General features: G+C 41.3%; 1 protein-coding gene across 3 annotated transcripts in view; it reads left to right on the top strand.

Annotated features, from left to right (window-relative positions):
• The window catches only part of casz1 (castor zinc finger 1), a 259395-nt gene that overhangs the window by 137495 nt on the left and 97346 nt on the right, over positions 1-24554 (top strand). For 2 of the 3 annotated variants that reach the window (XM_046343848.1, XM_046343851.1), the window contains exon 1: positions 24066-24461. In XM_046343848.1, the coding sequence (XP_046199804.1) occupies positions 24413-24461 (49 nt within the window). In that variant the 5' untranslated portion in view covers positions 24066-24412. Of the gene's footprint in view, positions 1-1138; positions 1192-24065; positions 24462-24554 lie in introns of those variants that run through there. The other variant, XM_046343850.1, reaches the window with a different exon arrangement.

Below are 24554 nucleotides of genomic sequence, written 5' to 3'. Positions count from 1 at the left end.
GTCACCTAGAATGCATTTCAATTAGCAGGTGTTCCTTGTTAAAAGTTCATTTGTGGAATTTCTTTCCTTCTTAATGTGTTTGAGCCAATCAGTTATGTTGTGACATGGTAGGGGTGGTATACAGAAGATAGCCCTATTTGGTAAAAGACCAAGTCCATATTATGGCAAGAACAGCTCAAATAAGCAAAGAGAAACGACAGTCCATCATTACTTTAAGACATGAAGGTCAGACAATCCGGAAAATATCAAGAACTTTCTTCAAGTGCAGTCGCAAAAGCGCTATGATGAAACTCACTCTCATGAGGACTTTAGACTGGTGGAAATCTGTCCAAATTTGAGATTTTTGGTTCCAACCGCCGTGTCTTTGTGAGACGCAGAGTAGGTGAACGGATGATCTCCGCATGTGTGGTTCCCACCGTGAAGCATGGAGGAGGAGGTGTGATGGTGTGGGGGTGCTTTGCTGGTGACACTGTCTGTGATTTATTTAGAATTCAAGGCACACTTAACCAGCATGGTTACCTCAGCATTCTGCAGCAATACATCCTCCCATCTGGTTTGCACTTAGTGGGACTGTTTTTCAACAGGACAATGACCCAACACACCTCCAGGCTGTGTAAGGGCTATTTGACCTAGATGGAGAGTGATGGAGTGTTGCATTAGATGACCTGGCCTCCACAATCACCCGACCTCAACCCAATTGAGATGGTTTGGGATGAGTTAGACTGTGGAGTGAAGGAAAAGCAGCCAACAAGTGCTCAGCATATGTGGGAACTCCTTCAAGACTGCTGGAAAAGTATTCCAGGTGATGCTGGTTGAGAGAATGCCAAGAGTGTGCAAAGCTGTCATCAAGGTAAAGGCTGGCTACTTTGAAGGATCTCAAATATAAAATATATTTAGATTTGTTTAACACATTTTTGTTTACTACATGATTCCATATGTGTCATTTTATAGTTTTGATATTTTCACTATTGTTCTACAATGTAGAAAATAGTAAAAATAAAGAGAAACCCTTGAATAAGTGAATAAGTAGGTGTGACCAAACTTTTGACTGATACTGTATATGTAGATACTGTAATAGATGATTGTTGGGCTTTAATGTTACCCCATCAAACACACACCTCTCTCCCCTCTTTCTTAGATGAAGTAAGTCTATATGGAGTGACTTGGTCCCATGCTGGAAGAGAAAACGAGGTAGGACAAATATACCGCATGACTGATTACTGCCACCACATTCTCCCCTGTTCATATCTACAACAATATCAAGCATCTTCATTAATCACCATGGATCAATGTGTCTGGGGTTGTAAAAATTGACAAATTACTTATTAGAATCCCACCGTTTTATTTTCCAGCTGATTAACTCACAGTGATGTCGTACACTGTACATATGCCCTGATGTATCGGTTTTTCGAGGAGGCATTCACAGCATGAAATGGCTGGGGCTATGATCATATATGCAGTCAGTGTTCTTCTGCTCTTGGTACCATGTAATATGGTGCAGACAGAGCTATTACCTGTGAGTGTACCCTTATATGACCCTTTCCAGGTAGTGCTAGAGCTGGAAACATAGTGGTATAAGGACACTCCACCCATAAATGTTTGACTTTTTTAAAAAATACATAAGGCTACATACAGTAAAAGATACATTAGTGATCATCTCTTAGTGATAGTGCTTTATCAAGTCAAGAGAACGAGACATACTTGAAGCCCTGTCATAAGAGGATACATAACATCTGCATAGTAACGACATAACAGATGCCATACGCGGTTGTGTCCTCTTATGAAAACGGACTTATGTTATGACACATGTTATGTTATGGCATTGCTCTGACACAAACCATTGTTTAGGTTCATTAATTGTCATTGCTATAAGTTGACATAAGATGCAAAGACTCTTTAGGATAGAAGGTCATTACTAAGAGATTGTTATGTGAGCTACATTATGAATGTTCATGAAACGACATTTAGATAACAAACATTCAAAGTATGCAGTATGTCACTTGTCACTTGTCACTTGCAAGGTTGGTTGTCATAATGACAATAGTTTTCGTTTGCCTGGTTTTGGGCGTTTTAGGGGTAAATTGTAACTAAGCATGCTAAAATATTACATGCAGGTTACCTACTTAAGGACTTCATAAGACATTCATATCCCATACCTACAGCATTCATAGCAGTACATAAGCATTTCGTACAACTTATCACAGCAACTGCAAGTTGATGTTGTCGTTAGTTTTTGCGGTTGTTGAATATACTGCTTATGAATGTGATATGTGCAGGTTATGAATGTTTTATGTAGCCCTTATGTCAAGTGTTACCCCATAATATCCCAGACATAATTTTCTAATGGTTCCATTGAATGTCATTCACTAATTACTAGTAATTACTCCAACCATTAGATGCAGAAGGGTAAATACAGATGACTTTTGCCACCATTAGTAGTCATTATGTTGTTATAAACCTTTGAGTCAATTTACAACCTTTTAACCAAGAAATAAGAGCCACAGTATTAAATAGTTGTCCCTAACTTGTACGCCATTGTCAGAAACTCACAATACTATCTAACCAATAAAAAACGAGCTTGTACAAGTTGATTGTTCAGAGGACGTTAATGACTTGTGACTTGTAGAAACTGGGTTGCTTTTTTTTCTGAAACAAAACCTTCTGTGCTAATGATGTTAGCTGGTAGAGCACAATGCTGATGTAGGAGTCTGTCATGAGGATGCACACAACAGCCCTTGCCCCTGGCTTCCTAGTCAAGAGGGATCTGTACATTCAGAAGTGACACCGTGGGCTGTCTCATGTCAAAGTGAGGACCCTTAATGTCACCGGGGGGTGGCATGCCTGTGAATTAAGACGGGGCTGCACCACACTTCTTTGTCTTGGTGGCGTCAGTCAAAGAGTGGAGGGAAGAGACACTCTCGGCATCAATCAGGGCCCAAATACGTCTCCAGATTGATGTTACTTTAATTAATCCATATTAATGGATGCACCAACTAGAGGCATTATAATTGTAACTTCTAGGACTATATAACACCTTCATAACCACTGCGTATACATTCATGAAGTCTTATAGAGCCTTGAAGCATAGCCTACGAGAACCTGTATCTTTCAACTTACAGGATATAGTAGGTGTAAAGTGAATGTTAGTAACACAGGTTGAGACTAGGACAAGCCATGGTGTCTTTCCAATTACGGGAATGTTAGTAGTAGGGCTTTTAACCCAAATTTAAGATGTTTCAAGTAAAAAACACATCACATTGGGTTGTAGGTTTATATATATGTGTGTGAGTGTGTATATTTTGATTATAGGGGAAGAAAACACAAAATAAACTATATTCCGAGACAATAACAACAGATCAGCCAGGTCTGAGATCAATTCAAATATAATAGAGCTATTATATCGAGCCTAGGCTACTTATCCATTTTCTTCAACATGAATTAGTCACAAGCTGCAACTAGAATTGGGATCATTTGCATAAATATGTTGACCTGATAACTGCAACAAAAACAGTAGCTAAATGGAATGGATGTCCTCTTCTGATTAAAATCATTGTGGGAAATTAGAGTTTAAACTAGAGGCATTCAGCCATGGCATTCTAAACATTCTCGTTTGCTTAGATAACTAGCAAAAGTTAGCATAACTAACTAGCTACTTCTGTGCAAATGAAGTGTTTGCCATTATCTAAAGAAACGCCTGGGAATGTGTTCATGGTTGAACCTTCTGTAAGTTTTCCTTCAAGATTGTTGCTCAAAACTGCGCGCATAGTGGATGTTTTAGCACCGCAGTGAGACAGACCGCTCTACAGCTGCTGTCTTTCAGGAGGCTTTTTTCTTAATTTCTCTGCCGATTTGGAAAGGTTGATTAGCCTGGGAGACTGTAATATGAAGGGGAGGATGATTTCCTTCTCTCCAATACGCAGGGTGCTTTGGGAGGCCCAGTGAAGCAAGTGTGTGCCAACTACAGCAGCCCTCGCATCCTGACCCGACTCTCCCCTCGCCTTCAACCTGAATAGCTGGAGTATAGTTAGCTTAATTGGGTTTTGATATATTTAATTCAGCTAATCAGAAAGCCCAACTGGCTCCAACATCGGGCCTGCATGCCTTTCCCCCCTTCCACAAAGCTCCCAGAGAACTGGGGTGGAGGAGAAGACTCCCAGACTGGATTCCCCCTCTCTCTTAAACAGTGGGAGGAAAATTAAACTGGCAAATTTGTTTTCATTGGTTCTGGGGCTTCCTTTGGGGAGTCAGAGGCTTTTAATTGTGCTCGCTGTGAAGAATTTTGTAGGGATGCTTACCAACAACAAAACTGCCGGCTCCCTTTTCTCTCCTCTTTGCCGTTCTTGAACGCTCAGGCTCTCAAAAAGGAGTGTGCGAGTTTGTTAGCGAAAGGCTTGAAGTGCCGAAAATGTGGCTTTCTTTTGCATTGCGCAGGCACAGCTCTCCTTTAAGGTTTATTCCTTTATGTTACTATTCTTAACAAAAGCATAAGGGGTAAAGTATTGTGATTTAGAACATTGTAATAGTGTTGGGATAAGTTGTATGGTTAATAACAACATCCCTCTGAAATGGTGGACTTTTGTTTGTCTTTAGATACTGGTCATTGAAGGTTATTGTGTATTACAAAAACATCTGTGGCTTATTTGTTTGCCTAGTCATGAACTGGAGTAGCTAAATAAACTCCATCGTCCTGCAGGAGAAGCATACCATTTGTCTCTTAGAGACAGAGAAAAAGTCGATGTAATATCTCAACGATAACAACAACAAAAAGAAGCCGCCGCCCCCTCATTTTCCTATTTTCTCTCGCTCTTCCATTTTTTGGCCTTTTGAATTTTTCCAGTGTGTCAAAACAAGCAAAGGCTACATGGAAACGGCAGCCTTGTGTAAATATTTATGATGTAACATCTCCATGTGAATAGACTTTCCTCCGAATCCATCCATCATTACGGGCACGTCATGAAAGCCCACCTCCCGGTGGCGGCTCAGGGCCTTAGGAAGCCTCAGACAGGAGCGGCGTGTCCCCCTCTCGTTCAAAGTATTTGTTTTTCTTTTGACTGGGGGCCGCCCAGCTGTGAGGGCATTTCATGTGTCGGCCCCTCCGCTTTCATTCAGCCTCGACTTCAAAGCCCATTTTGGCCCATTGTTTCTGTGACGTGGCTGGCGGCCCCGAGAAATGCCCAAACAGAAAAATGTGATGTAGGTCAAATTACAGCAGTTGTGCCTCTGAAAAAGTGAAATATCTTATGGTCCAAATGTAAAGCCCTGGTTACCGCGTAGCCCTGGTTACCGCGTAGCCCTGGCTTTTGTCTTCCGATGTCCACCTCCTCACTTGCACACACCAAGTCTGAATGCTGTAGTTGTTGTTTGTGGAAAAGAGCTGAAAGCATTGTGTAGACTTGACATCTAAACAACCGTTTTAATCCCAGGTCTTTATGAATGATTTTAGTGCCGTGTCTATGATAGAACAACACCAACCAGACACAATGCTTTTCCTGCAATGCTTTTCCTCCAAATTCACTCTTTCCTTGTAACATTTGGAACACCAACAGACTTAAGTTGGAAAGGTTGTGCAAATGTAGGAAATTGTCTTCTCCTTTGCCAGTTACTCAAGTAGACACTGACTGAATTCTAAACGTTGTTGCAACAGGTCAATTAGTAGTGGAAAACCTTTTAAGGGAGGATATTGGTCTTAGTACTGTACTTTGAGGTCTTTTGCTTGTGCAGGTATGATCAAGATTGTGAAATGTTAGTTCTGTCTGGGCCTTTGAGTTGTGTAATTGTATGAAGACATGGCACATTGTCCTGATGTTGTTAGAAACGAGAGGAAAAAGTATTCTGCGGTCTTTTCTCCCCCAAGCCACAAACTGCTGAGTATGTTTATTTTTATATATATATATATAAGTGTGTGTGTGTGTGTGTGTGTGTGTGTGTGTGTGTGTGTGTGTGTGTGTGTGTGTGTGTGTGTGTGTGTGTGTGTGTGTGTGTGTGTGTGTGTGTGTGTGTGTGTGTGTGTGTGTGTGTGTGTGTGTGTGTGTGTGTGTGTGTGTGTGTGTGTGTGTGTGTGTGTGTATTATTGTGATGTTGTTGTCCTGTTCCGTACTTGATTACCAAGGTTTTAGGCTTTTCGTCTTGCATCTGCAAAAAAATTGGTGTGGCAAATGTTAGTGAAGTATTGCCAACCCAGCCTCTAATAATACTAACATTAGCCACAGAGAATGTGATTAATACATCAGCACTCTGACAGACTGAGCCACAGTCTAGAAAAGGTAATATGGATTATTACAACGGTTGCAAGAGCTCAACGGCGCCATCCAAGTTTATCCATTTATCTGCAATGATGAGACTCCTTTGTGTTGTGTAGGATTGTAACATCTATTTAAATAACAAAAGATATAATTCACGTGCACAGTTGTAGACCCCAACTGTTGTTTAATATTCAATCCACGCAACAATACACACACAAAAAGGAAGTATTGAGCAAAAACCTGACTTGGAACGTCCATAGAACATCCACAGCATTATACATTTTCATTATTAATTGAGAGCCATGCTTCTAGCATTGGATCCATTTTCCCGAGCTTAGTGTGTCCGATTAGCTTCAAAGACAAGTGTTGTTCCTTTATTGTTAAAGGTACATTTGTCAAATGCTAAATGATGTAGTTCACAATTTTTTTTTTGTTTTTGTGTGTGTGTGTGTGTGTGTGTGTGTGTGTGTGTGTGTGTGTGTGTGTGTGTGTGTGTGTGTGTGTGTGTGTGTGTGTGTGTGTGTGTGTGTGTGTGTGTGTGTGTGTGTGTGTGTGTGTGTGTGTGTGTGTGTGTGTGTGTGTGTGTGTGTGTGTGTGTGTGTGTGTGTGTGCATGATGATGGTGGTGTGTGTGTTTGTTGCACAGAGTTGGCTTTGAAGGGTACACAGAGTAAATGCTATTTTTCTCTCTTTTTGAGTGCCTCTTTTCTCTCAGCGGATCCATTCAAGCTTTCAATACCTTTTCTCCACCCTTTTTTCCCCTGTCTCTTTTTTTCAGCGAGCAGGAGGGTTTTACTTTACTCCTTTGTCATCCTAATTGATTGCATTAACCTTTTGAGTATTGAATTTCCTGTGCATCACGCCGAGCACAATGTGGAATATTATCATAATCCCTCCAAGTAATGGACACAGGGCAATCAACAATGCTTTGGGAAACGTACATCTTTGAAAGATGGAGCATCATATTATTTTCAATCAAAAGGGCTAGCTGCACAGGCCTGGCAGGCGTTGGGAAACTTTGACAATGTCTTAAGTGGGGAGTGTTTCATCTTTGAAGCACACGTTTGCCACTTTGAACCTTCACTGTCTTTGGAAATGGTTAGTTTAACGGTGTGAAAGTGTCCCTTTTAATCCTTTCATCTTGATGAAAAGAATGTACCTGTATAAGCCTATCTAACAAGGCTGCAGACGTAATAATACCAGCCATGCGTGATTTGTCTAGTCGTGTCTTCTATTTTTCAATTACTGTAGAAAGGATGCTTTTGGTACTGATGCTGATATCTATGGTGCTGGAATGTCATTTCCTCAATATTGGCGTGTCACAAACAAAATGCATTAATAGACCGTCATTTTGTAAACGATATGAACAAGTGAGAACGCTTACCTCCTCTTATTGAAATGTAGTGTGAAGTTTAAGTTGTTACGTTGTATTTGAGAACCAGTTGTGATGAGCTAGAATAAGGAGATTCATTTGGTAACACTTTATTTGATGGGCACCTGCATAAGGACTTCATAACACATTAATAACGCATACTTGTCTAAAGAAGCCCTAATAAAGGTACCCTTCAAATAAGGTGTTACCGATTATTGAAAGTGGCAAATTGTCATAAAAGAGGAACTATATAGCACTTAAGTCCTATGACAAAACCCTGCTTTACTGCACCACAATATATGTCAATTATAGATCCTCCTCACCTGAAGTCACTTCTGTGAATTTTCATCCTCAGGATGAAGTGGCTTTAGAGACAGGAATAGCCCTTGATTTACTTTGCTATTGCTGGGTCACGTCATTTAATCTCTTTACCCACTTTAGATTAGCCTTTTTTGGTTGAGGAGGACATGTACATGGATTTGCCTGCTTTTAAAAAGACTCTTTGCAGGAGTCAGAAATATTTGTAACCTTTCTTGAGTGTTGTCCTGTAACCCTACCGCATGATGTCACAAACACTGTTGGTCCAACAATAGTTGTTCTGTTGCATGTTTCAGTCAATTTGTGTCATACTGAATACCCTCACGTCTGGGTTCTCTCTAGGGCATGAAACAGAAAGGGAACAGGGTTCTCTCAGGGTTCTCTCTAGGGCATGTCTGACAGAAACAGAAAGGGAACACTTTACATGAAGAGTATCCACACATTCATAACCCATACATAACACATAAGCAATACGCATGTCTAAAATACAAATGTATCATTGCAGTAGGCACTACTGTGACATCACACATACATGACATTGACATTGACATAAGCAGGTATTACATTATTATGCACTTCTTATTCATGGGTTATGCGTGAGTTATGGATGTGTTTTGAAGTACTCATGTTGGTACCCTTCAAATAAAGTGTCACCAATTAAACACTTAACTAAAAGCCTACAGACATAAAGACTACACAAATCTGTCATAAGGACAAAAACTGTAGGTCATTACGGTTCGACCATATACTTCTCACGCCTTCAGCACTTACACCGATGTTTATAATGTCATGCTTCATAAGTGTTAACGTCATAGGTCATAAGCATACGTCATAGGTCATAAGCATAATCGTGATGCTGTTCTTATGACCGCCTTATGAAGCTTAATGTCAGTAATGTCATTGAGCTTAAATGGAAGTGTCACGGAAATGACACAGATCAACCTTGAGCCTAAGTATGCCTAACTATTAGAGGCAGTGGACGTTTGTAAAAAAATAAAAAAAACATGACGACCAACTGTGCCAGTTTTAAGTGACACCTGATCGGTCACAAGTTCTTTGCAGCACAATAATAGCTACACCGCAACCACATGAAATAAGTTTGAGATCCCAAACGTAGTGTACTGAGCAGAATTCAACAACATGCTCAATACAGCCACAGCAACAACAACAAAAAGCAGGAGTTCTAGCAAACACCAGGCAGTAGGTTTGGATTCGCAGGGATAAAAGTCACGGCTTTGTTTGGGCCTTCATAGGTGGAATAAAAACGGTCTTTTCAACAAAAACCCTGTGCATATTTGCAATGCTTGTTGGATTGCAGGGTTGTTGAATTTCCAAACCTGACAAAAGAGGCTGTCTGTATATGGCGCTGTCCTACACTAAAGCCACCTGGCTTTTTTAACAGTCTCTTTTGTGTTTCACTGTAAACACCAGTATAAAGGCATTCAAGTAATTGATTGTTAAGCAACAGATAGAATCTGTGTTATCATGTTTCCCTAGCAACAACATCTATTGTCTGAGTCTGCTTAGATGAATTGAAGCAAAACACTCCTTAATTCATATCAACTCTATTATATATTTTTTTTTTCAGCCAGGGTAAGAAAAAAAATCAATTGAAAGAGGCCTTTATGTACAGACAGATGCTGTTTTTTGATCAATAATTGTTTTAAACGGGGATGGAGTGTTTTGGTTTGATGTTGTCTGGTTAGTTATTCAAACATATCATGTCCTCTGGTGCTCAGGAGTCCTTATGTAAAAAAAGAAGAAAAAGAAAAGAAAAAATATTTCAAATATAGAAATGTCACCTTTTAGGCCTAGCACATCACCTGTCCCTTATTGATCAAAACAGAATGGTGTGATTGAGTGGGTCAAAAGATAGGTCAAGGTCAGTGAATGACGCAAAGCCCTCACCCTGTCCATCTTTTGTATTCCATCAAGCTTCGCTGATATTCCACTGGGGAAACGGTTTGCCCTAGGCATATGGAAACTAAAGGCCTTAAAAATGAATGCACCCATTAGTTAAATGAAAGCACCCATTGAGTTGCCGAATATTGACATATCCTCGCAATTCTCTGAATGTCATGGATGATGATCAACCATTTGATCAATGTATGCTTCAATGTAAGCAAGTGAAGTCTCAAGGCATACTAGGTAGTCGATACAATGAGGATGAAAACTCTTGACACAAGGTCAAGCTCTGTTTAACTGTCTCAAAGGGGAAGTGGCCAGTGTCCTCACAGATTATTCACAGTCAGATGAACAAACCACACAACACATCCAGGACCATCATCACCACAGACCTAAAGTTGTCGATTTAGTGCATATGTAGGGGCCTTGCAGGACCCAGCTGCATGCAGTTTGTCTGGCTGTGTGATGGGTTGCCAGACAGGGCTTAGTAAAATATCTCGTTTTGAAAGTCTACGTAGTGAGTACATTAGAGGATCCTACTTCATTACTAGAGCCTTGGTAGGACGACAGGCACTTTCGACATTAATATCTGTTATCCTCTGATAAATTGCGTCAAACAAAGCTACAGTGAATAGGCTTTCGTGGACGTAGCCATCGTGTCAAACATGCCTCAGTAGGGGGATTCTGAGTTCTGTGGCTACATACTGTACCCGAGAACTGCTGCTAAAGACATCTCTCTCTCAGGGTCTCAGTTTCATCCCTAGATTTGGGTGCCGGCAGAGCTGGGAGCTGGGATTTTTGACATTTATTTACGCGACTGGAAATCGGTGTCCTGTTTCTTGGCTCCTGTGACTTAGCCAGCTGTCACTTATCAGTGTACACCAAGTTCAAGCTTCCCAACTGGCACCCTATTCCCTACTTAGTGCACTACTTTGGACCAAAAGCCTATAGGACTCCAGTTATCCGGTGATAAACCAATGTAAGGGATGATCCCGCAAGTGCAATATGTATGCTGCATGTCCAGTACATGTTTGGTAAATATAGCTAGCACTTTGCAAATGGAGCTGGCTTGAAAATTGTCCCTCCCAATCATTTCCCTACCTTGAAACTTGTTGCGTTAAGGCACATGTGTCAAACTCATTCCACGGACGGCCGATGTCTGCAGGTTTTCGCTCCTCCCTTGTACTTGATTGATGAATTTATGTCACTGGTCAGTAAGGAACTTACCTCACCTGGTTTTCTAGGTCTTAACTGAAAGTTAGGACCAAAAATTAGCAGACACTTAGCTCTCTGTGGAATGAGTTTGACACCCCTGTTTTAAGGCCTGAAACTGACACTTTGGTTGTCACTCTCGTCCTCTCTCATTTTCTTCTTTCCTTCTGACATTAGCTCTGTCTCTCTCTCCATCTCTCTCCTCTCTCTCTCTCTCTCTCTCTCTCTCTCTCTTTCTCTCTCTCTCTCCATGTCTCTCAGTGTCTCTCTTTCTCTCTCCGTCTCCGTCTCTCTCTCTCTCCGTCTCTCTCTCTCTCACTCTCTCTCTCTCTCTCTCTCTCTCTCTCTCTCTCTCTCCGTCTCTCTCTCTCACTCTCTCTCTCTCTGTCCTATTCACAGACAGATATAGAAACAATCCTTATTGATCTAATCTGGTTACGGCCTGCTATTTTCAACAGTTCCATCGAAAAACTCCCGTCCTCCCCCCCTCTCTCGGGCTCTCTCCATCTCCCTCCTTCCCTCCCTCTCTACCCCCCATCTGCCCTGACCTACATGGCAGTCACATGGCCCCGGCTCCCTGGCTCGGCATTTTATGGAAAATCTGCAGGAGAGATAAAGCCACAGGGTTATAAGTGTTATCCCTGCCTGTCCTTTGAGGAGGGCTAAAGACTGAATGAGGTGTTATTCTACCAATGCTGTTGGACACACACAGGCAGTAAAGAGGATATCTCTCTCTCTCCCTCCTTCCCTCTGTCTCTCTCCTCCCCCCTCTCCCTCTCCTCAGTTTGATTGGATTTAGTGGAGTGCCACCGCTGTGACTTTGGGGGATTTATCTTTCCTTGTTGCTGTCGTCTGCAGCCTGGCTCGTGTTATTTACTTAACTTGTCTAGAAATGGACCCCCGATCTGGAGCTTACCCCGAAGCGAGCGAGTGAGTGAGAGAGAGGGCGAGTGAGCAGCTTGCACTAGTTAAGATGTGCCAGGCCCTTGCTGTATGCTTGCTTGCCCCCTCGTTCGTCTAGCTCCCTCGTCGCTGCTGAGGGGTTAGTTTTGCGCTGTGACCGAGTCCCCTTCACACTGTCGCCTGCCTGGACATTTTCTGCTGCCCTTGCTATTTAGCCAATTACACCAAAAGAGCTTTAGCGATTTTTACCCCCCCACCTGGTCGTGGTTTTATTTATTTATTTCACAGACGAATGTAAAGCATCTCTGAAGGTTAAAAAAAATGCTGAATTTCATAGTGCTTATAATGTCAACTTTTTTTATCGGGATGAGCTAATCAATAGATGTCAAGCCTGCCTTGCGCAAAACAAATGCCCACACAATAAATAAGACCTAATAGGGCTCTTTGCCTTTTACTCTTCCATTTGGACCCATTCTTAATGTCAATATCAATTAGTCGAAAACATAAGGAATTCCATGAAAGTAAATAAGCACGGCGAAACACCACCGCCTTTAGAGGATAACATATCACTTTCACTCTAATACAAGTAAGAGTGTTCCAAATAAGCAGTGTGCAGAATCCACGCTTGTGCTGTGGGTCAACGCTATAACATATTTGAGCCTTTATTGAAGCTTTATTAGTCCATTTTGGGTTTTATATTCTCTTTTGTGAAGGCCACAGGTATGTCCCAAAGTGTACCCTATTCTCTATACAGTGCACTACTTAGGGAATAGGGTGCCATTTGGGACGCAGGCAACAAGGAAGTTAAAGAGCTGCAGTTGACCAGATAAGAGACACAGGCTCCAGGATGATACAATCCTTGTCTGTTGATTGAATAAATGGTCAATGACCCTGGTTTATCTTGAGTTAGGAGCACATGTTAACTGCCCCAATCCTGATAGAATGTAATTTTACACCGAGAGTATTCCCAATAATACAACTTAAATAGCAAATCCTACCATGAAAAGCATTTAAAAATAGGAATAGAGAAGGTCAAGTCAAAGTGAGTGGAATTAAGTCAAATACGTCTTATTAAACGCAGGTTAAGGTAAAGAACTGTGAGTATCTTACTGTATACAGTGTATGTCTATGTTTTATGGAGCTGTGGTAGTCCCCTATACCTCTATACTGAGAGGTAATAGTCTCTGTCTGTCTGTAAGCCCTGACATTAATCTGGTCTGTCCCTCACTGTCTGCTTCAGTCACGTTACGGTCTGTCCCTCAGTGTCTGCTTCAGTCGCATTACATATTTAATAGTTGGTTTAGAAGGACGCTCGCCTGCGGGTAGGAAGTATATTACCTCTTAAAAAGCTGAGCTGCCATGTTAACAGTGCCATTTTACAGACTCACAGAGGCCTCCTTTTCATTTAGAATACTGGTCTTTCCTGTTCTTGTCATGTGTTTGGTACCTTCTTAGAAACGGGTGGCTTGTTGAAGCTAGGACGGGGAAGCTAGGACTCAGTCATATACCGTGTATAAAGTACATGACCTAGTGTATGTGAAAACTTGAGATAACTATCAATAGAATGTTGAATGTAGTCAAGACCTCCACAGCAGATGAGGAATGTATTCATAGCATTCTGCCATCTTGCATTCTGGTGCTAAAGTGCCCAGAGCAGATATGTTCTGAAATATTCGATTAGCAGCTTTGCTCCATTTGTCATGACGTCTTTGAGAAGAAATGTGTCTAATGATCGGTTTTAGTTCCATAGTGAGCAGTGTATTAGAGGCGACTTGCCCCTGGGTTGATATTCAACCCCGTGGGCCAAAAACAAAAACATAAACTAAAGTTGTTTTTACGTCTCTCATAAAGAAAACCAAGAGTTACCCAAATTATAATTGTGTTTAAAAGGATTGACACACCACAAAAGCACAGTGTGCCAAAACAAGAAAGCAACTGAAGAAAGGGCTTTTCTACCAGTGTCAACTGAACCACGCCTAACAGTGGGAACGGAAAGCAAAAGTGCTTCATGTGACAAAATCAAGACAAAAACACTCCAAGGGGAGGTTAGAATTAGGATCCTAAAAGATTTATGCCACCATTTTATTTATAATTTGTTTTATTTACCTTATTCGAATTGAAGACTTGAAACTGAATATTTGATGAGCACAGCCCAGAACTAAGGATGTTGTGTTGGAAAGGCGAAAAAACAAAGAGGAGCAACAACAAAGAAGTGTATTTTGAAAAGTTGTTACTAGAGAAAACACCCGGACCGGCTAGCGCTTGCACAAATGGCTCGTTAATTATGTTTGGGGTGTTAGCTATCCGCAGGTTTGCGTTGAGCCCTGGTGAGGCTAGCCTGCGCCTTCCCGTATGCACTGCTCTCTGTGCTGGGCACAGAACACCATCTGCATTTCGCTGTTAACGCGCCTTCACATCGAGGGAGGATTAGGAGGAAAATCCCCAGGTTTTTTTCAACCGGTTGACAAATATCAGATTTGTCTCAAAAAAAATTAGCTCCATCCATATCTTCCACCATATGACACACATAAAAGATTATCTCTAATACCCGGCCAGCTTGAGTATGGAAAAAGCAGATTAAAGTTTCGGTTTGGTCATATTTACAGATCCACTTCGAGCGTTTGGCTGTCTGCGAGCAACGCCAGACAGACCTCTTCAAAAGGAGCGAACCCCTCTGTACTTCTCTGAAACGAGACGTTTGTTTCTAAACAATTAGAAGTCATATTTATCCAATACATCACCGCCCAATCCAGTCTGAAGGTTGTCTTTCTCTTTTGGGCCTTTTAAACAAACAAAGTCAGCCGTTAAAGAGCCTTAAAGTGAATAACAGCAGCAGGTGTCTTTTCAGACAGAGCTTTGTAGTGTTTGCAGGGCATGCTGAGCTGTTGTTTTAGCCGCCCATTGGTGAAGGAGAAAGGGGTGGCTGGGAAATGGGCCTAGTGATGACCTGAGACCATAGCTGGTGCTGTCCTTATTATCATCATGAATTTGCTCTGCCGTAATTCCTAGTTTGTCCTATTCTATGCATATTCGACAAAAAGTTTTAATTTACTTAAACACAACCTACTTGCATGGTCTCTTTCATCTCTGGATGTAGACTACTCTCTGCATACTGAACACTTCCATTGGTCACTGAATGCCTTTGAAAGGAAGTTTTCCCGACAAAAATAAGCTACTTGAGCTTCAAGGGGGTCAGCTCTATGGCCAGTGAAAGGTATTCTTGCGTGGCTGCACATGAAGCGTTATTCCCATCGCGATGAATCAGGGGATTTAAACATATGAGGACAGTGTTCCTTAAGCCCTGTCCATTATCAAATCCATAATCGTCATCTGCTACCGGTGAGAGAGAAAGGACCTTACAGGCCTAAGGTCTACCTGTATCACTGATGTGGCTGCAGGCACCCTGCTTCTGCTTTAAGACCACTGGCCCACCCAGATGTTGCCTTATGAGTGCAGGAGCCCCATAAATGAAATGAAGGTGTCAATTAGTAAATGACGGTGTAATAACTCAGAGGGCAGACATTTGGAGACAGAGAGCACCTCGACTAAGTTCATTTCCTTCGGCCCAGGAGCTTCGAGTTTGGCACACGTCACTCTCCACCCCAGACTCGCTGAACAAGGGCCCCAGCGCTCTTCCCCTAATTTTATTTTCCCCTGGATATCTTTTTTTGATCAGCAATTTCCTTCTGTGGGTTTGTTTTTTGAATGCGAGGGATGCACTTTTTCTCTCCCCAATTTGGCTTGGGAGAATTTTATAATTTAGTAATTAAAATCTTTGTTAGGCTTTAGAAATTGCGGCTAATTGAATTTAATGGGAAGATGAATTTCAATTTTATTTGATTAGCGGGACCCCTGGCATAGGTATTTATGGAAAAAACTCTACAAAAATATGCTGTGTGGGCTAAAATGGCATAATAGAATTACGGATAATCGGATTTCTCCGTCATGAATTTCGCTCTAATTTTCCATTAGATAGCTGGTTTACAAATATTTGCTCATCTGCGATGGGAAAGGCTATCTGTCTAAAATGATTATGGACCGAGCCTTCAGAAATATGTCCCTTTTTTCCTTCCCTTTTTTTCCCCTTCCCTTTTAAAAACCAGATTGCGAGGGATCAAAATTAGGAAGATTGCATTATGGATGTCTGCATCCGGGAGAGAACTGCGGAAGATATGATGATTAAAGGCAGGGGATGAAAGCACTGTTTTGAAAAATGTATTGACAGTAAAACACATTTTATCCACATAATCTCTGCTCTCAGTAATATCATTTAGCACTGTATTATACAAGACAAAATATCTTATGCTGACAAACATACAGTACCTCATACCAGCTTGTGAAAGGGGACATTTTAATATATCCAGACAAGGATTTACCATATCAAATGAATATCAATACTCAATCATAATTATGAAGGCCAAATCCACATAAATTAGTGACACACATCATCAAGATGTTGATCATTAAGACTTTGGTGCATAGCCGTCACCAGTATGCTAGGTATGCCAAAGTTTAATATTCAGCACCTTCTCTGCGCAAAAATAAATATATAACGCTATATAAACAGACGTGAGAGGGAATAATATCCAACATCACAGACTCCCTAGAACAACACAAGGGCAAATGCTTTTGTCAAAGCCCGCTTGAAGCCTGAATTGAGCTTTGGCACATTCAATTTCCTGCCAATTTTACAAACTCGTGACAGTAAGTGTCAGAATAAACAATCCTTGATTATCTGTTAAAAAACACAAACTCTTAACTTTTTTCCCAGAGTAAGACAAACTTTAAGGACACCATCCCTCTGTGACCAACACATTCCGCCCATACCCTTGGTCATGTATCCTCCACTAGCCAACCTCTTAGCACAGTCTACCCCCCTCCCCCCACACACACACACACGCACACGCACACACACACACACACACACACACACACACACACACACACACACACACACACACACACACACACACACACACACACACACACACACACACACACACACACACACACACACACACACACACACACACACACACACACACACACACACACACTCTCTCCCCCTCCTCATATTAGCTCACTCACTCTTTGCCCTGAACTGCCAGAGACAGCAAGAGGGGTTCAAAAACACAATCTAACTCTCGGCAAAGGTCAGATTTCTCACTCGGCATGTCCCTGAGCTTTGGGCACAAAAGCCCCTGAATTCACATCTTTCAACTGGGCCCTGGCTTTTGTCCTAGTGGAATGGAGGCCTGCGAGTGGCCCTGCACCAGACCAGCCCCTCCTGGAGTGCGCAGTCAGGGGCGACCAAACGTCTGGCGCAGCGGTCCTTTGACTGATGTTCCCCTGCCATGTCACACCCCCCCACACCCCTCCCTACCACCACACCTCATCCTCAACACTCTCCAGCATGCCCCATACAATACTCAGAGACCACATCAAACGAATGGCCCCCTCAGTTCTTATTGAAAAATAATGGTATCGCGCCCAAATATGGCAGCTAGAGTCCAGAGTGCCTGCAATGCCCATCTTTCCTTTTGCAGGGTTTTACATTGTTTTACATTACAGAACTGATCCACTTCACAGTACAAGGTGTTGTCTCAAATCCCATTTCCAGTTAATGTTTGTTGTGTTATTTGTATGTGCTGCACCACTCGGGGGGCTCCTGAGTGGCACAGCAGTCTAAGGCACTCCATCTCAGTGCTGGTTCGATCCCGGGCTGTATCACAACCGGCCCGTGTTTGAGAGGCCTATAGGGCAGCGCACAATTGGCACAGCGTTGTCCGGGTTAGGGGAAAGAATTTGTTCTTAACTGTCTTGCCTAGTTAAATAAAGGTAAAATAAAAAAGTCAAGACAGATTTATGCTCATATATCAATCAGCATTATAACCACCCGTGTTCTATAAACAGATGATGATGTCAGGATATTTTCGAATTCTGAGGCAATGTGTGAGGCAATGCATTGTACTGGACAATTCATTTTTGTTTCACGGGTCTAAGTTCAATGTGGGACTGTCTTCAAATTGCATAAATCATTGGTACTGTAGTTTACTTTACTGTTATTGTTATGAGTGGGGAATTTGGGCCTTAGGCCTGCCTTAGCTACAGATTGAACAGGTTGTACATGTACCTATAATTTCCCATAGTGCATTATACGACTTGTTATAAGCATTCATAGCTGCTCAAGGTTATTTATATCCTTTACATAATGGCTATAAATCTATTCAGAATGAAATAGACACACAGGAGATTTATACATGTATAAATGTGTATTATCAAACTTGCCATTCATAACCACTAATCACTCCTTATTATAGTCCACCCTAAGTACATTTAGTGCTTATAATGCTTATAACACAGTTATAATGATAATGCACCACACACAGGGTGTTCATAGTAGTGATGAGAAGTTCGGCTCTTTCTACTGACTCTGATCTTTTCAACTTGTTCAGTCAAAATAACTCAACTTCCTACTGATTTCGTTCATTTGAGTCAGTAATGCAAGAGAGCACAATGAACTGAAAATTCAAAATATTCATGATTCTACAAGCCTCTCGTTCATATGTCGTTCAGCATAAGGAGCTTATTGAAGCTGTCATTTGTGACTGATACTTGTTAAAGTGGGCTTTAAACAATCTACATTTGTTGATTGCTAGGCATATGAATACGATTATTTCTTGGTACATTTGAAACAAGGTCTAGTTGTGGCCGCAACCGGACTAGATTGTAAACGACTCTTGGCAGAATGCATTGCTTGACTGCTGTGAGGGTGATAAGCACAATATCGTTCACGAATTACAGCACCCCAAATGATTCCTTTTCAAGTTTGAGTTTGTTGAGCAGAGGCTGTGTATGTTTTGCTTTTACAAAAGCTGTGTCCATCATAACATTCAGTTATCAATTGATTGTATTCATTCTTGCACCATCCGATCAATTAACAGCTCTAAACATGTCTTTTTCTTCTCTATGCTGCCTGCAGCGTGATCTAATTTGCCTGCACGCATACTGTATATGACAAACAGTTGTTGGTTGGAGCACGTCTCCGGACGAGCATGTACATGTATAATCCTGCTGTGTAGAACTCATTGTGGCCAGCTGGTCAAACGAAATACAAAAATACGAAAAGGTACGAGTCACTCAGAAAACGGACTCTCTCGAGTCAGTAAAAAGAATCGTTCAAAAAGAACAAATCCTTCACAAACTAAACATCACTAGTTCATAGAAAGTGCCTACACTCTGTAACCAACTATACTGAACAAAAATATAAATGCAAAACGTATTTCGTGAGCTGAAATAAAAGATCCCAAAAAATGTCCATACGCAAAATGCTTATTTCCCTCACATTTTGTGCACATATCCCTGTTAGTGAGCCTTTCTCCTTTGCCAAGATAATCCATCCACCTGACAGGTGTGGCTTATCAAGAAGCTGATTAAACAGCATGATCATTACACAGTTGTACCTTGTTCCGGGGAAATGGTCACTCTAAAATGTGCAGTTTTATCACACAACACAATGCCACAGATGTCTCAAGGTTTGAGGTATCTTGCAATTGGCATGCTGACTGCAGGAATGTCCACCAGAGTTGTTGCAAGATAATTGAATGTTCATTTCTCAACTACAACAATTTGGCAGTATATCCAACCGGCCTCACAACCACAGACCACGTGTAACCACACCAGCCCAGAACCTCCACATTTGGTGTCTTAACCTGCGGGATCGTCTGAGACCAGCCATCCGGACAGCTGATGAAACTGTGGGTTTGCACAACCCAATAATTTTTGCCCAAACTGTCAGAAACCATCTCAGGGAAGCTCATCTGCGTGCTCGTCGTCCTCGTTGACCTGACTGCAGTTTGGAGTCGTTACTGACTTCAGTGGGCAAATGCTCACCTTCGATGGCTGCTGGCACGCTGGAGAAGTGTGCTCTTTACGAATGAAACCCGGTTTCAACTGTATCGGGCAGATGACATGGTGTCGTGTGGGCGAGCGGTTTGTTGATGTCAACGTTGTGAACAGGGTGCCCCATGGTGGTTGTGGGGTTATGGTAGGGGCAGGCATAAGCTTCAGACAATGAACACAATTTAAATTTATCGATGACAATTTGAATACACAGAAATACCGTGATGAGATCCTGAGGCCCATTGTCAGGCCATTCATTCGCCGCCATCACCTCATGTTTCAGCATGATAATACATTGCCCCATTTCACAAGGATCTGTACACAATTCCTGCAAATTGAAAATATCCTAGTTCTTCCATGGCCTGCATACTCACCATACATGTCACCCCATTGAGCATGTTTGGGATGCTCTGGATTGACATGTACGACAGTTCCTGACAATACCCAGAAACGTTTTTGTTCCTTGTAGTTATCACAGCTTATTGTGAAAATTACTTTGTGTCACAAGTTTCTTCATAATGCATTTTTGTACATTACAAGGGGTTAGGGTTAGAGATTAGGGTTAGGGTTAGTTAACGTGCTAGTTAAGTAGTTAAAGAGTTAAGGTTAGGGTTAGCTAACATGCTAGCTAAGTAGTTAGACTGTAGTAAGTAGTTGCAAAGTTCCTAATTAACGTGATTGAAATGCACTGTATACAAAATCATGTACTGTACATTAAAACATTTTTTTTTAAATGTGTGTTTATTTCGCAATCTATGATAATGAGTTGCTGTAAAAGGTCATGCTTGCTATTGGTATTCTTAACAGCTCATGGCTCATTATTATAGTCCTATGTAACTATATTCATGCTTATGATACATTCAAAATGAAAGTTATTCTACTTACCCTCTCTACATTGTTTAAACAGTGTTGTACAGTGGGGCAAAAAATTATTTAGTCAGCCACCAATTGTGCAAGTTCTCCCACTTAAAAATATTTTATTTTATTTGTACCTTTATTTAACCAGGCAAGTCAGTTAAGAACATATTCTTATTTTCAATGACGGCCTGGGAACAACTGCCTGTTCAGGGGCAGAACGACAGATTTATACCTTGTCAGCTCGGGGGTTTGAACTTGCAACCTTCCGATTACTAGTCCAACGCTCTAACCACTAGGCTACGCTGCCGCCCCAATGACAGAGGTCAAACGTTTTCTGTAAGTCTTCACAAGGTTTTCACACACTTGCTGGTATTTTGGCCCATTCCTCCATGCAGATCTCCTCTAGAGCAGTGATGTTTTGGGGCTGTTGCTGGGCAACACAGACTTTCAACTCCCTCCAAAGATTTTCTATGGGGTTGAGGTCTGGAGACTGGCTAGGCCACTCCAGGACCTTGAAATGCTTCTTACGAAGCCACTCCTTCGTTGCCCGGGCGGTGTGTTTGGGATCATTGTCATGCTGAAAGACCCAGCCACGTTTCATCTTCAATGCCCTTGCTGATGGAAGGAGGTTTTCACTCAAAATCTCATGATACATGGCTCCATTCATTCTTTCCTTTACACGGATCAGTCGTCCTGGTCCCTTTGCAGAAAAACAGCCCCAAAGCATGATGTTTCCACCCCAATGCTTCACAGTAGGTATGGTGTTCTTTGGATGCAAACACGACCAGTTTTTACCAAAAGGTTCTATTTTGGTTTCATCTGACCATATGACATTCTCCCAATCTTCTTCTGGATCATCCAAATGCTCTCTAGCAAACTTCAGACGGGCCTGGACATGTACTGGCTTAAGCAGGGGGACACGTCTGGCACTGCAGGATTTGAGTCCCTAGCAGCGTAGTGTGTTACTGATGGTAGACTTTGTTACTTTGGTCCCAGCTCTCTGCAGGTCATTCACTAGGTTTTTGCTCACCGTTCTTGTGATCATTTTGACCCCACGGGGTGAGATCTTGCGTGGAGCCCCAGATCGAGGAAGATTATCAGTGTATGTCTTCCATTTTCTAATAATTGCTCCCACAGTTGATTTCTTCAAACCAAGCTGCTTACCTATTGCAGATTCAGACTTCCCTGCCTGGTGCAGGTCTACAATTTTGTTTCTGGTGTCCTTTGACAGGTCTTTGGTCTTGGCCATAGTGGAGTTTGGAGTGTGACTGTTTGAGTTTGTGGACAGATGTCTTCTATACTGATAACAAGTTCAAACAGGTGCCATTAATACAGGTAACGAGTGGAGGACAGAGGAGCCTCTTAAAGAAGAAGTTACAGGTCTGTGAGAGCCAGAAATCTTGCTTGTTTTAGTTATTTTCCTCTATAATTTGCAAATAAATTCATTAAAAATCCTACAACGTGATTTTCTGTTTTTTTTTCTCATTTTGTCTGTCATAGTTTAAGTGTACCTATGATGAAAATTACAGGCCTCTCATCTTTTTAAGTGGGAGAACTTCCACAATTGGTGGCTGACTAAATACTTTTTTGCCCCACTGTACATATATAGCCTCTACTTGTACACACAGCATATCTCTTAAAACTGTCCGTGAGCAAGTATAAACACATGAATTAAGCAGTATTGCTAAACTTTAGACCAAAGTTTGCTTTGCTAATGCTCCACATGAAGATCACATCTAACCAACTCCAGTTAATCCTCAAAACAAATCAATTGGTATAATATACATTCATATGCTATAATCTTTTTCCTGTACCATTAGGCCGTTCTGAGAGAAAATGTCACTGTAGACCCTTAGAAACCTGAAAACATGTTGCTTGTGGTTGCAGTTCAACTTCACCTAAAACAATATTAGTCAAAGAATCTTTATCTAATGTCTACTCTAAAATTGCTGTGGATTTAGTGTTTACCTAAGGTAGTGAATGTATTTTAATGGCAGGATCAGGGTGTAGGCCTTTGATTCCATTCCTTGTAAGGCCATTTTCCCCTTTAAGTGCTGTATTAAGGAGGAGACATTTTTCCATTATTTACTAGGATGACTCATCGTAATTACAGAATCAACCAAAACCTGTTTTATGTACACACTTTGGACTTTGCTGCCAGCAATCAGGAACTGAAGCCTTGACTCATATCATAGAATTATGTTTTTTTATAACCATACACAAGTATATTTCCCCTTTTTCAAAAACATTGAACGCTAGTTTTATTCTTTCAAACGCTTTCTTTGTTATAAAAATTGTTGTTACTTATTCGTCATTGAAGTTGTTTGTGTTAGAAAGTACACTAATGCCTCAATGTTGTCTTGGTTCATTTCTAGTACGTTTGAATGATCTTATACTATGTGTATGACATGTGAATATTTTCTATAATACACAGGTAATATTGAACATTATGTTCAGAATGTCCAGAGGCAAACTTTGCATGCCACTGCGGAAGAAACTGCCAGGCAAATAAGCTAGGGGTTTGTCTTATAAAGTATTGATTGTCACCTGGTAACGGCTGTCGTTTATAATTTCACCTGAAATTACAATGAAAACTGATACCTTATCAGATGTAGGGAAGGAAAGAGGTAGAGAGAGTGAGAAAGGTGAGAGAGAGAGAGGTTGAATGAAAGAGAGAAAGAAAAAATAAAAGAGTGCGAGGAAAGAGAGAGAGAAAGAGAATTAATTAAAGAAAGACTGCTGAAAAAGAGGCATGTTTGTTTGTTGGGGTATTTGGGAGAAATATTTAATATACCTGTACATTTCTAAACCAACAGTGCTGGATAAAGTTTCATAACATATGTGAATCTGGTCAGTACTCTTTTTTTCTCGTAAGGGACTTCACTCAATGTGATATATTTCTAACAGTCTTCAAGAAATGTTGTGTTCATAATCTCCATAATCTCTCATAATGCACATTTTATTTTTCCACAAATTCCACTTTTTAATTGTTATACCATAAAATATATAGGTATCATGCAAAACATTGGTTTATTATAGTACTACAACCTGAATAATATCAATAAAATTACCTGATAAAATATTGAAAAAAATAATAATCTTAGTCTACCTTTGAAAACCATAAAAAGTCAAGTTTCTGAGCAATATCTTAAAAGTGTGTAATATTCTATATGAACCACTATTCCCCCTAAACCTCTTTTTAATGTTGCTGCCTTCCTCATTTGAATAGAGCCAGGCAAGGCTCCACCCCAAGAGAGTTGAAAGGCTAGTAGACCACAAAGATGGAAAGGGCCAGCCCACTGAGGGGAGGAAAAAAACTGCTCCGGTTCCTGCTCTGCCGTAATTTCCTAGCCTATTCAGACAACATCACCAACAGCTTGGTGTGTGTGTGTGTATGGGAGCGAACCAGAGGGAGAGAGCGAGCGCACGAGAGGGAGCAAGCAAGCAAGCAAGGGGAAGGCTCTATATTCTTTCACCCACCCCCCCATCAAACTACAGAGAGGAGGGGCCAGACCCCAGCTGCCAATCAAATTCACTCGTGGCAGCCGGCATTATCTCAGCAACAAACTATTGACAGATTACATGTCAAGGAGTTTAGTGCATGATTGAAGGAAGCCTTTTTATCTAGTTACTTTTCCGCTCTGCTTCCCCCTTCACCAACCAACCATTCTAATGATTTTCTAACAGAGTTTAGTAATATTATGAAAGTTACATGTCTGAGAGGATTTAACTTCGACTTCCCTGAATATGGTGAGTACTCTTCTTCTTCTTCTCCACTATCTTGGTCAGATGTTTTATTAGTTGACAGTTAAAGGTGTGCCTTTATCAGTGACTAAATATACC

This window comes from Oncorhynchus gorbuscha, linkage group LG03 (genome assembly GCF_021184085.1).
Source record: "Oncorhynchus gorbuscha isolate QuinsamMale2020 ecotype Even-year linkage group LG03, OgorEven_v1.0, whole genome shotgun sequence".
Classification (NCBI taxonomy): Eukaryota; Metazoa; Chordata; class Actinopteri; order Salmoniformes; family Salmonidae; genus Oncorhynchus; species Oncorhynchus gorbuscha.
Note: the sequence above shows the minus strand (reverse complement) of the source record. Positions and strands in the feature narration are given on the sequence as shown.